Source organism: Lissotriton helveticus, chromosome 11 (assembly GCF_964261635.1).
Source record: "Lissotriton helveticus chromosome 11, aLisHel1.1, whole genome shotgun sequence".
NCBI classification, from domain to species: domain Eukaryota; kingdom Metazoa; phylum Chordata; class Amphibia; order Caudata; family Salamandridae; genus Lissotriton; species Lissotriton helveticus.
Genome location: NC_136072.1, coordinates 75,866,393 through 75,886,740, shown reverse-complemented (window position 1 = coordinate 75,886,740; position 20,348 = coordinate 75,866,393). Strand labels below are relative to the sequence as shown.

At 41.1% G+C, this 20,348-nt stretch overlaps 1 protein-coding gene across 1 annotated transcript in view; it reads right to left on the bottom strand.

The window, feature by feature from the left end:
- Positions 1 to 204: 204 nt before the first annotated feature.
- The window catches only part of LOC144792887 (dehydrogenase/reductase SDR family member 4-like), a 171,386-nt gene continuing 151,242 nt past the window's right edge, over positions 205 to 20,348 (bottom strand). The window contains exons 7-8 of the mRNA XM_078668091.1: positions 7,865 to 7,920; positions 205 to 974 (exon numbers count right to left, since the gene is read on the bottom strand). Of these exons, the coding sequence (XP_078524217.1) occupies positions 860 to 974; positions 7,865 to 7,920 (171 nt within the window). The 3' untranslated portion in view covers positions 205 to 859. The remainder of the gene's footprint in view (positions 975 to 7,864; positions 7,921 to 20,348) is intronic.

The following is a 20,348-nucleotide window of genomic DNA, read 5'->3' as shown; positions in this document are numbered from 1 at the left end:
AACAGAAAGGCAGACACTGGCATGTTGGAGAAGAAGGAGTTTACCAGCCAATATCGGCTATGAGCCACTTCATTGTCTCAGGGGATCCCTCAACATTTGAAAGTTCTGATGACTGTCACCTTGTAGGGTATACTAAGAAACAGTGATTCCAAAACTTAAATAGGTGCATAGGACAATCAGACATCAGACAAGTAACATATGGATGTCAAAATCTTTCTGTTTTTTATTAAAATCTTTTTGGGATGAACACTAACCTCAAATACATTGTGATAAACTGTAAATAAATCACTTCATTACAAAAAGCATGCTTTAGATTTTCAGATCACTCACTTGAACTGCAATATTGCTTTCCTAAGTGTCTTGCACTTACCAATGATGGCTCTGGAGAACAGCATGTAGTAAGGTATGCAGAATTTTGTTTTCTATAATAAGCCAGTTACACAAACACTAAGGCTATGTGTCAAAACTGAATCGGTCACACATACTATTTAAGGTGAAAAGAGCCATATGTAATATACTAAATAGAATCCTTAATGATTATAAAAGTACAGAGTATTTGCTGATTTATCTCCCTGCCACAAGGTGATTTCAGGGGCTTAATCACAAGCTTTCCTCCCCATACAAATGATCATGATTTAAAGCAAACCAACGAAATAGCATTAAAAACAAAAATGATAGTTGACGTAGTATACTTATGCTTTAGACTTGAATGCACTCTGTACCATTTTTGCAATACTCGCAGGAAAAATACTGACAAAGGGTATGAAGGTCGTTGTGATTCGGTGTGTAAAAGCTGTATCAACGTCGGTGTGTTTACTTGTTCAGTTTCCAAGGTTAAAAGATGAATGATGTAATATTTTTAGAGTCTTGTCTTTAACCCTCCACCAACCACGACGGTCTCTCCAGTAAGGTAAGAGGCCTCCGACGAAAAGAGAAAAGACACAATCCCAGCAAATTCCTCCGGTTCTGCAAGTCTAAGGACACAAAAAACATGAAGATTGTTGAAAATGAAATAAATCTAAGGTAAAACTGCATTAGTTATTTTTTCAGTGTTTCATTATTTCATTGAGCTTACAGTATACTCAGAGGTTCCCTCTGAATAAAGCAATGTGAGGTGTGCCCCTTAGCTAATTGCCTCTTGTCTGGGATGTCTCTTGGGTGCCCTTCCTGGACTAAAGGGAAAGATTCTGTGGCAATTGGGTGGATGGATGGGAGGGGGTGACAGACTGTGTGTCCCCCTGCTCAGACATACGACTGCAGGTGCCCTCTGGTTTGCACTCCAGGCCACGTGAACTTACTTGGGTGAAGGGACTGTGGGCGGATCGCTGTACGTCTCCCCCCCTGCCCTGCTGCAAAGGCCTCAGCGGAGCCATGTCAGCTAAGGAGGCCCCTCCCTGTAGTTTCCGCAGGTCAACCACACTCCGGCACTCAGGGCCCCCCCCCTCAGACACCTCCCCGTGGACCCACAAGGCTCAGCTTTTGGGTCCAGATACAGGTCGGGCATCGCACTGAGCCTGTGAGGTGAGGTGCAGTCTGGCAGCGCCCAGGACTGCCTCACTCCAAATCGGCCACGTAGCCGCAGCGCAGCCGCAACCGCGATGGAAACAGGAAGCAGGAAACTGCCCCGCCAGAAGACAGAAACAACTGGCCCGGAAGGACGTCCACTCAGAAGTTGCTAGCTCCTCAAAGCTATTTTCAGGTTAGCAAGGCTGGCATTTCTATACGAAAAATAATGAGATGTAATAATATATGCTAATACTATATTTCGAGAATTGGACTAGCTAGAAAATAATGAAACAACTATTTTTTAAAGTTGTTACATCGCCAATTCAATGGGGAAGTCAGATTGTTTTGTAAATATGACGCAAAAGTACGTTTTGTAAACTTACCTTTGACCTGCTTCAATCCTTACTAATATAATAAAGAGAGAGCCCAAACCTTTGAGGCGGGTAATCTCAGGAACCACAGCATCAATCACAACACCCAATACAGCGTTGGAAAGGGCAGTTGCAGCAGAAGGACATGGGCTATGCAGACGCCCACCATATACATTTAAAAGGTAAAAGAACCGTGCCAGCAAAGTAGTCCCTTGTGGGCGTGTCTGCGTTGTGCTGTGGGCATGTGCTGGGGGCATGACAAACGCTGGGGGCATGTGATACGTTCTGCCCTTCATTCCATGTCTCATATCGTGTGCTGTGGGTGTGTGCGGGGCGCGGGATTACGGGAAAAAAAAGCGAGCATTGTGCCCAATATTTCATTGGTTTTTCTTCCCAGGTTCTGTACATTCCAGATCCGGGTGTCCACCCTGCTCTCTTTAAATACCCCTGCACCCCATAATCATTACCCACCCGTACTCCTTAAAATACCCCAACACCCTTAAACACTAACCCATCTTAACCCTATAAATATATCCTGTACCCCAAAACCCAAACATACCCCTAAACCCTAAAAATACCCCTGTACCCCAAAACCCAAACGTAGCCCTGAACCCTATAAATACCCCTGTACCTCAAAACCCAAACCTACCCCTGAACCCTAAAAATACCCCTGTACCCCAAAACCCAAACCTAGCCCTGGACCCTAAAAATACCCCTGTACCCCAAAACCCAAACCTACCCCTGAACCGTAAAATACCCCTGTACCCAAAAACCCAAACCTAGCCCTGAACCCTTAAAATACCCCTGTACCCTAAAACCCAAACCTACCCCTGAACCCTAAAAATACCCCTGTACCCCCAAACCAGCCCTGAACCATAAAATAACCCTGTACCCCATAACCCAATCCTACCCCTGAACCCTAAAAATACCCCTGTACCCCAAAACCCAAACCTAGCCCTGAACCCTAAAAATACCCCTGTACCCCAAACCCCAAACCTAGCCCTGAACCCTTAAAATACCCCTGTACCCCAAAATCCAAACCTACCCATGAACCCTAAAAATACCCCTATACCCCAAAACCCAATGCTAGTCCTGAACCCTAAAAATACCCCTGTACCCCAAAACCCATACCTATCCCTAAACCCTAAAACTACCAGTGTACCCCATAACCCAAAACTATATCTGAACCCTTAAAATACCCAAACACCCCAAAACATATACCTCAGTACCCCAAAACATATACCCCTATACCCATACTTACCTTATCCAAACATTTAAAAAAACAGGCTTTTGCCATTCATACATTTACAATGAATTTCGTTGTAAATGTATGCGTGGTAAAAGCATATAAAATGTAATGCCATGCGTTATAATGGCATTGCGGAGTCATGGTACTTTCATAATGAAAGTATGCGGAGTCATGTTATGCGGAAAGAAAGTTGCGGAATAATGGGTGTTTACCCTCCCCGGTAAGTACATTGGTGGCACGGCGGGCCACATCTCCAGCAACATACTCATATTTTTTCTCCACCGATTTGAAAATTGCACAGGTCTCTCTCATTGATGGCCAGCACCGACATACACTTTGAGACACACCTCCCGCCACAAGTTCTAGAATTGCGAACTTTAGAGCTGGGGAGCTACGTTTGAATCTCAGCATCAGCTCAACATCCTGTGATTCCAGGCAAATCTCTTTGTCTCCCTGTGCCTACCACAAATCAATGTGTTCTTCTGTAATGTAAATTGTGGTCATGCCATGTTGACGAGTTCGCGCTATATAATATTGCAAGGAAAAATAAAGTAGGGAAACTCGAGTTCACACACTACTGAACGCGCACTCTTAAGTGCATCAGCAGTGCACTGTGAATCGGAGCGTTTCACAGGCCTGTCACAGATAAGAAATGCTATCAAAACGAAATCCTACAAAACAATATACTACTGGCCGACAGCAATTCATACCCGGACAACGTCGGGACGGGCTGCTAGTTACCTATAAACTAAATCTAAATTTAGCTGTACAACTTCTGCCAGTTAATAGTTTGCATTTGAATAGGCGTTAATGAGGTATGAACTTGCTCCTAGGAGCTAACAATGCACTGAACTGAATGGGCAGAGATAACTTATCTCAAACTGACAGAATATGCAAGTGGGGCTAGTAGGATACTTTTTAACATTAATGTATCAAGTTCTGCTTACATGTCACACCCTGCTTGACAGGTCTACCAGGGTTTTTCACATAGCACTTGGGCAAACCTTAAAGAGGCATCCCCTGTCACAGGAAAATGTTAGCTGACACTTGGGCAGGACCCTGCTTTTGTCCCTTCAGCCAGTCAGGCCCAAATACAGTGGGTTTCTTTTTGACATTACAATGTCACAGTCTTTCGTCTATGACGCTTGGGTGCCCTTCAAAGTATGAAGGCAGGTTGCCAAAACAGTCCTTGGGTATCCCATGTCTGGTTTTTGAAAAATCAGCTTTGATCTCCTGGATTTTTGTCTCTGAAGTTGTTGTGGGTACAGGGACTAGATTGTGGTATTAGATGTTGGAGGAAATTAGGATTACCAATGTACATCCTCTCACAATCTTGAGGCCCTCAGAGCCCAGGTTTCGTGTATCTTCTGTCTTCTTGAAAATGACCAAAGTAAAGCTCCAGGAACCTTTACCCCATCACTTTGGTCATCCTCAGGGGTCATTCTCACCCACTAGCTTGTGCCAGGAATAAATATGGGTTCCCCAGGCACCCACTTCAGAACACTCATTGAAGGTCAGAAGCAGACTGAGCCCATTGTCTGAAACCTGAGAAGAGCCCAGAATACTGGACCTGTTCTTCCACTTGCATTCAGTACAAAGACGCAGACTCCAAGGGTCATACGACTAACCTCCTGTTAAAGCTACAGGGACACAACAAGCTACATGCACCTTTTCTCGCAACTTCCCACCTGATCAATGGCAGGTGGACTTGGAAAAGATCCTGCTATTAGCCTCTGCCAGCCATCAAGTGTGTCTCCAGGTGTCTTCCCTGAGGTTCTCAGGGGCTACAGAAGTGTAATCCTATGGTGTATTGGGACTTACAGGACTAAAATCAGGATAGAAATGGTAAGTGTATCCAACCCATGCTCCATCTCATCCAATGTCAAGTTTTGCCTAGGTCCCTTATCCCGTTTTAAAAAATTCACATTTCTGGTTCCCATTATTGTTTTTTTGTCATTTGCATGTCCTATTGTCCTAATTCATTTTTTTAGAGTTATATTATTGTGCATTCCGATGTTATTGGTGTTTTAGTACTGCAATACATACTGTATCCATTGCCTCTAAGATAAGATTGTCTGCCCTGTGCACTAGTAAATAAGGGGCTGAGCTCAAGTTATTTAGTGACTTTAAAGGTTCCCCCCCTTAAAAGGATTGTGAATTTTACTTGAGGTCGGATCTTAGCCCCCTCAGCTAATAACCCAATTTCTTACAATATCTGAAAGACGTTCTTGAGTGTAAATATAGCATCATTCTCAATCTGAGGATTTCAGTATGCCTTTACGAGTTTGACTTGGGGGTATTAGAAAAGTTGGGCACTTTTTCTGGCAAGAGTAATGGAGATCTCACAATAAGATTTAGAGGTGTTGTCATACATTGATGACGTCTACATCAGAGATGCTAATTTAACTGAGCACTTAGTGACAGAATTGTGAGTCCTTTAGTATAGCATAGGAATAAAATAAACTTTTAAATGATCTAAGATTTTGCATCTTTATGTACTCTTCCTTATATATGAATTATCCAGTGTGGGTAAAGGACTGGCACCAGAGGGCGCTTTAAACTTTGGAAGAGCCTACTTGTTTGCAATATGCGGAGTAGGTTAATTCCTTATGGACTAATTACTCCAACATCTCTTGACAATAATTTGAAAAAAAACACACAAAAATAGTGCTATCTTGTGCAACCTGCAAGCCCACATGTTAGAGACAAAATGCTAATAGATGTGGGATAACAAGACAAACCTAGTAATTAGGGTTGTTTCTAGAATTTAACGCTACATATACATAGTATACAATGTGGGACAGATGACCCCTAAGCTCACACAGCTCACACACATATTCTATAGTAGAGGAACGATATACTCGTACTGAGAAAATCTTCACAGTAGTACAGGAAGCAATTTTGAAAGTGCATCCTCTTGCACAGGAAAAGTAAATAGTTTCCCCTATACCTACAGTTGAGGCGTCTACTGTAGCTAGTATACTCAATGCATGTGCTCTACACCTTCACTCTACTCGCACACAAAATGGGGCTGATGTAATGTTTTAGTGAACTTTCCTCATTGGCGTCTAAACAGATTCAGAGATTCGAAATGTAAACTGATAAAAACCAAAATGGCCGCCCTGCATGCACCCCCGTGCACAAGGTCAAGAGGGGATCCTGTCTCTAGTGAGCAAAGTAGTAAGTAAAACCATAGAATGCAGCATTTTTAGAAATTTCACAAACTTTATGCAACTAGAAATGTTGATATTTTTTAAATTTTGCTGGCCTAATAATATATTTTCCAGACATGTGAAGGACATGAACCAGTAGATGAATTACATGACAACTGTGAAGTTATAATCTTGGTGACCAGGTTTTGCTAGGGTGACACACGTATCTACAGTTTCACTACACTTAGATTGTTGAGAAATAGCCACGAAAGAACAGTTTGCACCAAAGCATCTCTCACTAAAGTAAGTTGAGGCAGGGTTGTTTTCTTTTTTGCCCAAACAAGTTTTTACTGCAAAGTTTGTCAAATATCTTAAGCATGCAAAGTTTACAAAAACGTTTCAAAAGATTATGCAGGAAAATATTCATAACTTTGCTCACCCCTAATTCACTCACCAGGCGTTATGCCATCCTATATAGGAGTCTCCGGATTCTCACAATCACAAATTAAAATGAGTGATTAAAATGAGTACTAGATCTTCTCAAAGGGCCAATTCTCAAAAAAAAATCACCTCTAAGTTGCATTTGAATTTAGAAGCACAAATTCCTCTCTTCACGAGTGCAATTCACATTTTGTGTTCAGGAATTATGACTTTACACCTTAAAAAATTTGTTTGCTCTCAATAAGCAGACTAGAGGAGAATGCTGGAAGTAAAACATTTGAAAAAATCAGCTTTAAAGAGCAAGGATGACTATCTTACATAGTGGTTACTCACCCAGGATATAGTTGGTAGTTTGTTTCAGTGGTAAATCCCTATGACTAATGTAAATAGGGAGGGAACACCCACATAATGATGTGCCTCTGCAATATCGAGCTAGGAATCTCAATGGCACCAAATATCATGAACATAATATCGAAGGACAAAATATTGAAATGGAAAGTAAGTATAGCTTTTCTATACCTCACTCCATATATATATATATATTTAAACAGAAAAGATACTTTCACTTGTGAGAAACTAAAATCTGAAAGAACTCTAGAACTAATCCTGGAAATCGGTGTGTCCCAGCTTCACCGGAATACTTGTGCAACTTCACTGTGAACTCCAAAACAAGTAGGGCTTTTACTCCAAAGGTTGGCCTAAGACTACCAGAGTAAAATATCAACATTTTGGAATATCATGCAGAAAGAGAAGAAAGAAAGGTTTCACAGAGCAATACTGACCTGAATGAGGATGTCTGTGCTGTAACCTCTAAGGTGTGCATATCATGGAGGTTAAAATAGTAAGAAAGTAGAGTATAAAACCAGTAAGGATGTACTCAACGCATGTGTATATGATGGTAATATGCTTAGAAATCAGAAAGTGATATCAGACCATTCAAGGTACCCATAGAAAGACGTGTTGTTGGTCTTCACACTAATGAACAATGTTATAGGTAAGTAAAAGGCTACAGTTCGGAGGTTAAGCTAACATATACATGAAGTGTGACTGACCACATGAGAGATTTATTCTGCATGAGGAGATTTACTGCAGGCGGCTTAAAAAATGACTATGATGGGATCAATCTAACGCAGAACAAAAATTACCTTAGGAATCCATAAACTTTGATCAGGTCTTTCAATAAAGCTTCGTTAGTCCATGCCTGTATCAAGAAAGGATACAAAAAACTGTTGTAGGTTTATTAATGGTCTCATAGTCCCTCAGAATGTTCCCACTTTTCATCATTTACAATTCATGGCCTTGCTTTTCAGAAAAGTGCACCTCATGATCAGTAAGGGGCATATATAGGTAATTTCCATTTTGCGATTCCCAAATAGCGATTTTTAAGGAATCGCTATTTGAGAATAGCAAAATGGAATGTAGGTAAAAATCGCAATTTGAGAATCGCAATTCCAAGGGTGCCAGGGTGTCCAAAGGACACCTGTTGAACCCCTGGAATGTGCCTGTAAGTACATGTGGCGCACATACATGCCCTAAGGGCATGTCTGTGCGCCACATGGCACTTTGAATTTTAAAAAAAAATGCATTTTTGAAGGAAATCGCAATACACCATCTACTTGAAGTAGGTGGTATTTTGCGATTCCTTATACAAAAATCGCAATTTTAAAGCACCCCTACATAGCATTTAAGGAATCGCAAAATTGCGATTCCTTAAATGCTATAAGCAAAATAAGGAATCGCAATTTTTACAAATCCTTATTTTGCTAGGTGGCACCTACATATCAAAACGCCATTTGCGATTCGCAAACGCCAAAATTCGCCGAATTTTGGCGTTTGTGAATCGCATACGGCTACCTACATATGCCCCTAAGTGATCCTTTTGTTTATATACTTATTTTATTTAATTTTATTTAAAGAGTTTTATATAGCGCTTGCTAGACCCGAAGGTATCAGAGCGCTTTACATGAGAATCAACAATGTAACAGAAAAAGATCAACAATTACACAATACATCAAAAAAATAGGCAATACAATTAGGAGAGGAGAGAAAGGATAGAGAAAAGTAGTGGAGGGGGTAGGGGAGTAGAGAAAGGGAGGATAAGGGAAGAGACAACAAGGAGAGACGAAAGGAAGTCTGTCTAAAGACCGACTGGGTAGGTGACGACCAAGGAGGGAATCCATGGCCCATCTCCCCGGCGTCCGACCGACTACATGGAAAGAAACAGGACCTCTTCTGTAAGACCGGTACTGAAAAGGCCTCAATCTGCATCCGCGATGCGCCGACGAGCGCCATCTTGGGGTTAGGCAGGCTCCAAGGCAGAAAGTCCCGGTGGAGAGCAGCCACCAGGTGAAGCTGATTATTAAGCCCCCGGGTCAGGAAGGGGCAGCGGGAGTATCTTTAGGGCGAAAACGCTCGTACGTCGAGCCTACCTCCCGGAGCCGCTCTCAGCCGATACCGTCCTCGGCAAAGTACTGGCCGCCATTTTGTAGATCACCGAATCGCGTCCAAATGTTTAAGTACTTGATTAAATGATCATACAAAAACCTCCACTGGCTACAGAAAATACTACATATAGAGGAAAATCCAACAGTGGAATTTCTCCATCAAGGGTATAAGTGGGTGGAGGAAATTCACCCAGTGGATGACCTGGTAAATTAGGCATTTCCTTTAAAAATATTCAAAATGCCCATTACCAACAAACTCTACACCAGGCTTTAATGGTTCTACACCTACTCCACAACGCAAGGTCAAAGATAGATATCACGTGGGGTCTGTGTCTCAAGTCTAGTCAGGAAATAAGAATGATAAATAGGCCTCTCACCTACTGTCTACATTTGTATGTTTCTATTCATCTATACTTCCTATACATGTTTCCGTCATCTACATATCAAATACCATTTTATAACAATATTTTTTATAATATTTGTAATTAAGTTTAATAATAAATATTTTTAATCTTCTGTATACTTTACCATAGGGACATCCTGGTATGATAAAGTATAGAGGAAAGTCAACATCTTTAAGTAAAAAATGTAAAAATATTTTATATTAAATATTAATGAAAAATGATTGTATATATATATATATATATATATATACATATATATATACATATATAAATATATATATATATATATATATATATATATATATATATATATATATATATATATATATATATATATATATCCAATTACCGCTCCGGCGCCTGTAATCACCAAACGGAGAAAGACACGGACTCCAAAATCAGCATACACTGCTGGCTGAAGTGACTTTATTTAATTATAAATGGTGCGAGATGTCGGGCAGGATGACGCGTTTCAGCTAACGTGTAGCCTTGCTCACATGATATATATATATATATATATATCCAACAAAAAGAGCAGCCTCTGTGGGGAAGTCCTCCCGGAAAGTTCCTCTCATGTTGCTGTGGACTGCACGAAGAAACAGCTTTGCCCTCACATCACATTCCATGGCTCAACATGTTTCAGACTCACGTCCTTTGTCAAGAGCCCCACACGCAGGAAGAAGGCAAACAGACAGGTAAGTCTTCTGCAAAACATTATTTATTGATCGCACCCCATTGGGCGTGTGTCCCGCCTCAGTGGGCGTATGCCGCAAAGCACTATGGTATTGGCAGTCCTTACTTGTCAAATGTACCAATGTGGGTGCTTGTCTTTATCCAACGTAGTGTAAAATTCTACCCCAGTGGGTTGATGAAACAAACAAATGTTGCTACCGTTGCAATACGATGTCACACAGCCTGAGCCTTCCGCTCCCAATGAGACAGCCAGATTTCCAGCCGCTCAGGATCCGCTAAGCACAGCGGCGGTTCTTCCCCTCGACCGACAACAGCCGAATATATCCAACAAAAAGAGCAGCATCTGTGGGGAAGCCCTCCCGGAAAGTTCCTCTCATGTTGCTGAGGACTGCACGAAGAAACAGCTTTGCCCTCACATCACATTCCCTGGCTCACCATGTTTCAGACTCACGTCCTTTGTCAAGAGCCCCACACGCAAGAAGAAGGCAAACAGACAGGTAAGTCTTCTGCAAAACATTATTTATTGATCGCGCCCCAGTGGGCATGTGTCCCACCTCAGTGGGTGTATGCCGCAAAGCACTATGGTATTGGCAGTCCTTACTTGTCACATGTACATCAGTAGTATGTAATTTGCGCTCACAGTGTTGGTAAAAACATATATATATATATATTCACTGAAAAAACCATAGGTTATAGACCATATATAGTTAGGAATTTGCATTTACAAAACCTTGAAAATTCACTGAAAAAACCATAGGTTAGAGACCATATATAGTTAGCTGGACATTTTATTGACATAAAACCAATGAAATTCCATATATAGTTAGTTGCACTAACTATATATCGCGCACCCGCAATCCACTGCTGATGATGTCACATATTACATCATTCATGACATGGTCAGTGACATCACTGATGACATCACTGATGACATCTCAAATGACATCACTGATGACATCACTGATGACATCTCAAATGACATCACTGTTGACATCATCTAGTGTCTGTGTGTTTTTGTAAAGTTTAAATATGTTTTACATATTGAAGAATGAGTGGATGTATGGAAGACTGAGTGTGTGTGTGGCTGGCTGGGAGGTGTGTGACTCTGTGCATATCAATGTGTACTTGTATCAGTGATTGTATAAGAGAGTAAGTATGTGTTAGTATATGTGTGAAAAGTATGGTGTTCTGTGTTTAACTGTATAGATGAGGAAATCGAAGTGTGATTGATTCTTCACAGGACTGACTAGGTGTATGAGTGCATATGATAGTGTTGTAATAATGAGTGACTGTATGTATGAGTGATTGTATGGGTGAATGAGTGAATGTGTGTGTAGACGTAGGAATCAGTGAGTGCGTATGTAGTAACTGGTATTGGTGTGTCATGATGTCATCAGTGATGTCATTTGAGATGTCATCAGTGATGTCATTTGAGATGTCATCAGTGATGTCATCAGTGATGTCACTGAAGTATGGTGTTCTGTGTTTAACTGTATAGATGAGGAAATGGAAGTGTGATTGATTCTTTACAGGACTGACTAGGTGTGTGAGTAACTCCATGGATGAGTGGCAGTGTGTGAGTGTCTGCATAGGTGTATGAGTGCATATGATAGTGTTGTAATAATGAGTGACTGTATGTATGAGTGATTGTATGGGTGAATGAGTGAATGTGTGTGTAGACGTAGGAATCAGTGAGTGCGTATGTAGTAACTGGTATTGGTGTGTCATGATGTCATCAGTGATGTCATTTGAGATGTCATCAGTGATGTCATCAGTGATGTCATTTGAGATGTCATCAGTGATGTCATCAGTGATGTCACTGACCATGTCATGAATGATGTAAAGTGTGACATCATCAGCAGTGGATTGCGGGTGCGCGATATATAGTTAGTGCAACTAACTATATATGGAATTTCATTGGTTTTATGTCAATAAAATGTCCAGCTAACTATATATGGTCTCTAACCTATGGTTTTTTCAGTGAATTTTCAAGGTTTTGTAAATGCAAATTCCTAACTATATATGGTCTATAACCTATGGTTTTTTCAGTGAATTTCATTGGTTTTTTAAAAGCTAATATCTATAGCTGTAAAATATATTCTTATTACGTGACATATCACGTAGCCACGTGAGACGCCTCATGACGCGTCGCATAACCGTGACGTATCGGCTCTGCAGCGCAAACAAAACCCGTAACGTAAGCGTGCCGGAGCACGCTTACAGATATATATATATTTTTTTTAACCTTAATTAGACAAAATCCACACGTGCACATATCTTGAGGCCTTGCAAAGGCACATCAAACAAACAGTCCCTACAATTTTGCCAAGTTTGCTGGAAATCTATTCCCTTCATTTTTTTTTTACTGTTTCTCTTGGTTTTCCCCTTGTTACGCTTACCGGGACGCTAACCGGTACGCGAACCGGACGCTCCAAAAACACAAGATGGCGGACTCCCGTTACGCTGCCGGTTAGCTGCCCGGTTCGCGTACCGGGAAGCGCCTCTACCACGAAAAATCGCGGGGCACTTTAATATCCCCCTCATCAATCCTAGGGGGTCAGGAGTGGTCTACCTTGCCCCCTTTCCTTCATTTCCCCCTTCTTTTTTCACCACATCTTGTCTCTCGATCGTACCGAGAGACAAGATGGCGGCCGCTCCGGACTGTTTAGAATGTTGGCAGACACCGGAGAGCCAATCAGCTTCGCTTCGCGAAGTTCCGTTACGCGTCAGGTACGCGAACCGGGGCGCTAACCGGAGCGCTGTCACAGATATATATATTTTTTTAAACGTTAATTTCTCAAAATCCACTGGAGCACATATATTGAGACATAGCAAAAGCACGTCGGGCAAACCATATCTACAATTTTGCCAAGTTTCATGTAAATCTATTCAGCCGTTCGAGCTAAAAGTGAGTCCAACCGCCCTATGGAAAAATGAATGGGAAAAACGCGTTTTGGGACCCCCCTTTTTTCTCGCCCCCCCCTTCACGAAACCCCCCCAAATTTTCAGGGGCTGCTCAGAAACAACATGTGCCATTTTCCTGAAAATTTCAGCCAATTCCGTCCACAAACGCCAAAGTTATTAGACATAGAATTTTCAGAAATCCCTAGAGAAAAAATTCTAACTATATATACCCACTGGCTATCGCCAGTAGGTAATATACATATATAAACATATATAATCTGCATATCTATATAAATATAAATGCATGCATACATATACATATATGCATACATATGCATGTTATTTACATGAAAGTTTTAAAAACACTAATAAAAGCAAAGCTAAAAAGCCACCTCATTACAAACAGAATGGCTTTAACTTAAACGAGGGCGAGATCTATTGCATTTTCAATGCTTGTTTACTTTGGTTCTATCAAGAAGGCATTCAGATGTGTCACACATTTGCCATAAATTCTGAATGTTAGCACTCTAGTTGCTCATTAGATCACTGTAGTAAAGCTAGTGCTCACCAGGGAAGTCTGCTGCTAATCATGGTTTGCAGCCATTTTCCCGCATTTTTTATCTTGCAGACTTTCAGTCCGCATACCATTATCCCGCAAGGTCATTGACCTCGCATACCATTATCCTGCATTTTTTCAAAACGCATGTGCATTTATCGCGCATGCCTTTACAAAGAATTACGTTTTAAAGGCATGTTGGGGTGTAGTGTTTTAGGGTTTTGGGTAGTGTTGTAGTGTTTGCGTAGTGTAGGGTCATGCTGGGGGTAGTGTTTTAGGGTTTTGGGTAGTGTTGTAGTGTTTGCGTAGTGTAGGGTCATGCTGGGGGTAGTGTTTTAGGGTTTTGGGTAGTGTTGTAGTGTTTGCGTAGTGTAGGGTCATGCTGGGGGGTAGTGTTTTAGGGTTTTGGGTAGTGTTGTAGTGTTTGCGTAGTGTAGGGTCATGCTGGGGGTAGTGTTTTAGGGTTTTGGGTAGTGTTGTAGTGTTTGCGTAGTGTAGGGTCATGCTGGGGGTAGTGTTGTAGGGTTTAGGGTAGTGTTGTAGTGTTTGCGTAGTGTAGGGTCATGCTGGGGGTAGTGTTTTAGGGTTTAGGGTAGTGTTGTAGTGTTTGCGTAGTGTAGGGTCATGCTGGGGGGTAGTGTTTTAGGGTGTTGGGTAGTGTTGTAGTGTTTGCGTAGTGTAGGGTCATGCTGGGGGTAGTGTTTTAGGGTTTAGGGTAGTGTTGTAGTGTTTGCGTAGTGTAGGGTCATGCTTGGGTGTAGTGTTTTAGGGTTTTGGGTAGTGTTGTAGTGTTTGCGTAGTGTAGGGTCATGCTGGGGGTAGTGTTTTAGGGTTTAGGGTAGTGTTGTAGTGTTTGCGCAGTGTAGGGTCATGCTGGGGGTAGTGTTTTAGGGTTTAGGGTTGTGTTGTAGTGTTTGCGTAGTGTAGGGTCATGCTGGGGGTAGTGTTTTAGGGTTTAGGGTTGTGTTGTAGTGTTTGCGTAGTGTAGGGTCATGCTGGGGGTAGTGTTTTAGGGTTTAGGGTAGTGTTGTAGTGTTTGCGTAGTGTAGGGTCATGCTGGGGTGTAGTGTTTTAGGGTTTTGGGTAGTGTTGTAGTGTTTGCGTAGTGTAGGGTCATGCTGGGGGTAGTGTTTTAGGGTTTAGGGTAGTGTTGTAGTGTTTGTGTAGTGTAGGGTCATGCTGGGGGTAGTGTTTTAGGGTTTAGGGTTGTGTTGTACTGTTTGTGTAGTGTAGGGTCATGCTGGGGGTAGTGTTTTAGGGTTTAGGGTTGTGTTGTAGTGTTTGCGTAGTGTAGGGTCATGCTGGGGGTAGTGTTTTAGGGTTTAGGGTAGTGTTGTAGTGTTTGCATAGTGTAGGGTCATGCTGGGGTGTAGTGTTTTAGGGTTTTGGGTAGTGTTGTAGTGTTTGCGTAGTGTAGGGTCATGCTGGGGGTAGTGTTTTAGGGTTTAGGGTAGTGTTGTAGTGTTTGTGTAGTGTAGGGTCATGCTGAGGGTAGTGTTTTAGGGTTTAGGGTAGTTTAGTTGTTTAGTGTATGCTAAAGGCATATTTGTTCTAAAAGTTTTCGTTATTTTAATTTGCGGCCTAATAGTACATGCGGGATTTTTTTTGCGGACTGATGGTATGCGGGATTTCGTCATATATTCGCTAATCATACTTTCTATGGCAAAATGAACCCCCTCATTTTGTTCCTTTTTAAATTAAATGTTTTAAGAGTTACCACTTTATTCCAATCAAGATGGCTTCAGGTGTGCCATACCTTTGTAATAAGTAGGACTGTTAGCACTCTAGTTGTTCTTTAGAACACTCTGGGACATTCTGTCATTGGGCTATAGTTGGGCTACATCTGGCTGATATTTGGGCTACATTTGTTTTTTTTTGTCTCTGGTGGCCATCTTTGGGCTACATTGGGCTACATTGGGCTACATTTGGGCTCCAACATATATATAGCCCAATGTAGCCCAATATATATTTTTCAAAGTTAATTTTCGTAAAAACCACTGGAGCCTATATCTTGAGACATAGCAAAGGGACATCGGGCTACCAGTCCCTACAATTTTGCCAAGTTTGGTGTAAATCCATTCAGCCGTTCAGGCTAAAAGTGAGGCCAACCGCCCTATGGAAAATTGCATGGGAAAAACACGTTTTGAGACCCTCCTTTTTTCTCGGCCTCCCCTTGACGAAACCCCCCCAAATTTTCAGGGGCTGCTCAAAAACAAAATGTTCCATTTTCCTGAAAATTTCAGCCAATTCTGTCCTCAAACGCCAAAGTTATTCGACATAGAATTTTCAAAAATCCCATAGGAAAAAAATCCTAACTATATATACCTACTGGCTATCGCCAGTAGGTAATATATATATATATATATATATATTTTTTTTTCTTTTTTTTTTTTTTAAATGTAGAACAAAATAACATATGCTGAAGCACTATTAACTTAACTTTGAAATGAATATGTAATTAATGTAATTATAATAAATAACATACAAATTATTGGTCTGAAATTTAAATTTCAAATAGATTCCTACCTACATCTTGTTTTTAAGTTGTTGATTAATAATTAATAAGATTGATGTAAGAAATTACTTTTTTAAATATGATTATATTTCAACATAAAAGTTACATTAATTTATGAATTTTTAAAAGTTAATAAAACATTGTACAAGTAAATAATTTTTTATTTTTATATGTTTTAAACTACATATGTATTTATAATTTAAATAATTCAATATAAAGTTATCATATTTCCAATGGGGTTTTATTTTAAGTCCCTCCCTCCATTGTTTTCTATGTGAACGTGTTGCAGTACCAGTGGTTGGCCATCTGGGGGTTGGATTTGGTCTAGCTCTGAACCACAGTCATTTACTATTGTTTTGCGTCTTTTTTTAGCAGTAGTAAGTTTAGAAGTGCCGTTTTCTGAATAGCAATGAGCATACTCTTCTGGAGGTGAGTGTAAGTCCCAGGCTAAACCTTTCCCTAACATCCTTAAACCCCTACCTACCCTTCCCTAAACCCATCTAATTTAGTAGTAGATGTTGCCACTTTTTCCAACTACTCCCACAAGTCCAGTCTACATTTACTTCAGAGTAGTAAACTTACATGTGTGAGACTCATCCCATAGAAAAGATAGGAGAGCTGGAGGTAGAGAATTAGACTCATAGGCTTGGGAGTAGCATTTTGTAGTACTTTTGTATTACTATTGCAGTACTACTAAACAGAGTACAAAATCCAGTTTGTAAATAGGTCCCTAGGCGTTACATTATTCTCAAAACATATTCCTCCTTTGTACTACAACGATTCTGCATGCACACCACATCCCGCCACGCAGGAGGTTCAACAAGACACTGCATCTATCCATTGCATGCACTGTCCATAACTCACAATAAATCCCTCAATCCAGCATGTTGACCCCACTTATATCCATTCTCCACAAGCAAAGCAATTGATAGTATTCATAGTATTTGCCCATCATCCACACAATAAATGACGTTGAAACACGTTATCAAGTCTTAAATACCATCAAGCCAAAATATTGTATCCAGATTATTGACTACCACACTATAGAGAAAGTTGATATATTAGCTCCACATCATCTAACCTTTACAATATGTATTGTTATGTGGATGTGGATTTACCTAGATGTGGGGTTAATATGGCAAACCTATACTTAACAATATATATTTAGCTTCACAGTATTGTGGTAGTTGATATTCTGGATACAATATTATTGGAGGATGGCATTTTGTCGGTAAACAACCTTTACAACGCAACTTTTACCACGCAGTGCCTTTACGACGCAACTTTTACAACGCAAACCATTATAACGCATTGCGCTGGGGGGCGCTCTAGGATAGGGAATGTGTTTAATGTACTATCCAACACCTTCCCTACTATCCACGGGGACTGGAGTTGGAATAGTAAATGAAACAATTCACTATCCAGCGCCTAAAAGCACTATGCGTTGTAATGGTATGCGTTGCAAAAACCGCCTTGTAAAAGCATGCGATGTAAAAGCCTGCGTTGTAATGTCACACATCCCATTTTGTCCCTCGGAATTGTGACATAAATTAACAATAAATCCATACACCCCACATACTACCTTGAACCTACTTACTAAATAATCCCTCCCCACATACACTACATTATAACCAAATGCACTACATTCGCGCCACATGTATTACAGTATCCCCACATAGCATATCCATCGACCCATACAATGCTTCTGTCTACCCCACTAACAATATTCACTCACACAATGGATTTCATCTTGCCATAACACACCATGCATCTACCTCCACATACATCAACCCACTTCTCAATATACAATCATCCACTCATTAATCTTTTTATGATCCACCAAACACAAAACATCAGTCCATCCAATGCACTGCCTCTACCAATCACATAAGGTACATGAGTTCACATTATGCTCTAAATTTCTTTACCTAGCACACAGTCTCAAGAATCTACCTAAGGTACTAAATACATCACAACTTCCAGAATACATAGAAAACACACCCACCTTTAATCATCCAAAATATTTGACCCATAAACTTCACCCATTACCTACAATCCACCTTGCTTATTGCTCATCATCATCATGCTCTACACCAAGTCACTTGGTGATTTACAATCATCAAAAATCCCACACATTAAACCTATAAATGGAAAACCGAAGTTGAGGGTCAAACCCATTATTTTTTAGGAATCTCTGAGCTGTCTTTAACAGAAAAAGATGCATGATGCATAGTTAATAAAAATGATTTGCTAAAGTCATTACATACTGGGCTTTTCTAGTATATCTGGGAGTTTTACTCAGCTTTGGGATAAGTAAAAGTGGGAAAAGGAGTTTTTGATTTTCTATGAAGTGTGTCTTCAATGTCTGTTTAATGTAACTAGTTATCAGTGTTAGGGAGTAGCCCCTGCATGGTAAACAGTTGTGTTCCATTGCCCAGAGAGCCCCATTGCATGTGTATCAGATATCCTAACTTTTATTTTTGCCCTGGCATCATGATAACCTAAGCATGTGCCTGAAGCTCTAGTCCTGTCCATAACAGTGTGAAGTCCTGGACCTGTCCTATAGCCTAGAGGGGCACAGCAAGTGTGCCGTCATTGTAGGCAGTAGAATATTACCCCTGTCCTCGGTATAGCACTGTTTCTCAGAAGATCTCACTAGTGTGACCACACCATTTATCTATGAGTAAATTCAACTGGCCAAGTTGTGTTAAGTTCTGCTATTATGTGTATGCTTTAATGGGTGGATTAGGATCTGGTGGGGCACCCTTGAAAGAGTAGTGGAAGAAGTGGTAGAGGGAGTAGTGGAGGGAGTACAAAGGGTGTCGAGCTTTGAAAGGTAAAACATAATCGATCCCACTTTGTTCCAGTTCCAAGTCCCTTATGACGAGGGAAGAGAGTGCTCCACAGCGTACTGATTTCTGCCTGTCAGACAGTCTCACAGTTTTCAAAGGACATCACCTGAAATCTACACTTTCTGTTGGTCCAGCTTTGGGTCTGCTCTGAAACAATCTACCTGCTGAGCATGGGAAGGAGCTTGTTTCGCCCAACAGGATGAAGGACTGCCCTGGAGGAGAGAGGCCCATGGCATCCCTGGCATCTGTGGGACACCCAGTGAGAGCTGATTGCACAAGAGCAGGCAAGGGAGGGACAGTGTGGACTGTGTTCGCTCACAGTCTCCCATCCATGTTCTTAAAGGTAACAATAACTGAGTGATCATCATGGACCAAGCCAACTCAACTCTGCGGCGAGTGCAAGGTAAGTGGTTTTATTTATTTATTTATTTTACATTCACTATCCCGTCTTTTTGTCATTTTCACCCCCCGCCCCATCCTGCTTACCTGCATGGACCGCTATTGGTCTGCTAGTATTCATAGCAGTCCAAGTTGGGGCTAAGGCTAGCTGACTTCACCCTGAGTGGGGACCACCAGTGTCACTCAACCAAAATATTTAAAAAGTGTATTTCAAAGATACCTCCCAATTTCCTGGGTTATGGCATATATTAGACCATGCTTCGTCAGTGAAATGGACTGAAAAATTGCCACTATTGGGCTCAGAGGTTGCTCAAAGTCACAGGTGAAAAAAAGGACAGTTAATTATCACTGTTTCCAATCAAGAGACCATACTCCTAAAGTGATCCCAAGTGCAGAGGGATACACGGTTCTGGGAAGATTGCTAAGTCACCAGTGCGGGGCACAAACTGGAACCAATGAAGTGCCTGAGTTGTTTGTATTTCTACCACTAAGATTGGCAAAGGTCATATTGCAGGGATACTACTTAGAATGTCTTCAATTTATTGTTTGCAAAAAACTTCAAAATCCTACCAATGAACAATTGAGCCCCCAGTCAAGATCGTCCTATTGTCCCGGAGAGCAGACTCCTTATGTGAATGGTTGCACACCTTAAGGTGTTTGTGGCTGTGTGCCATGCCTTACAGTGTATTGTGGAATAGGGTTACACCCTGCAGCATTGCCCTTGCCTTTCTCATATATAACAACCAAGTCCCCTGCAATAGAAAACGGGTTCTTTTTTAAACCCACCAAGGTAGATTTATAAGCGCAAGTTCTAGGAGCATTGCATTTTATGTGCTAGGTAGTAACCACAAATTTACAGTAC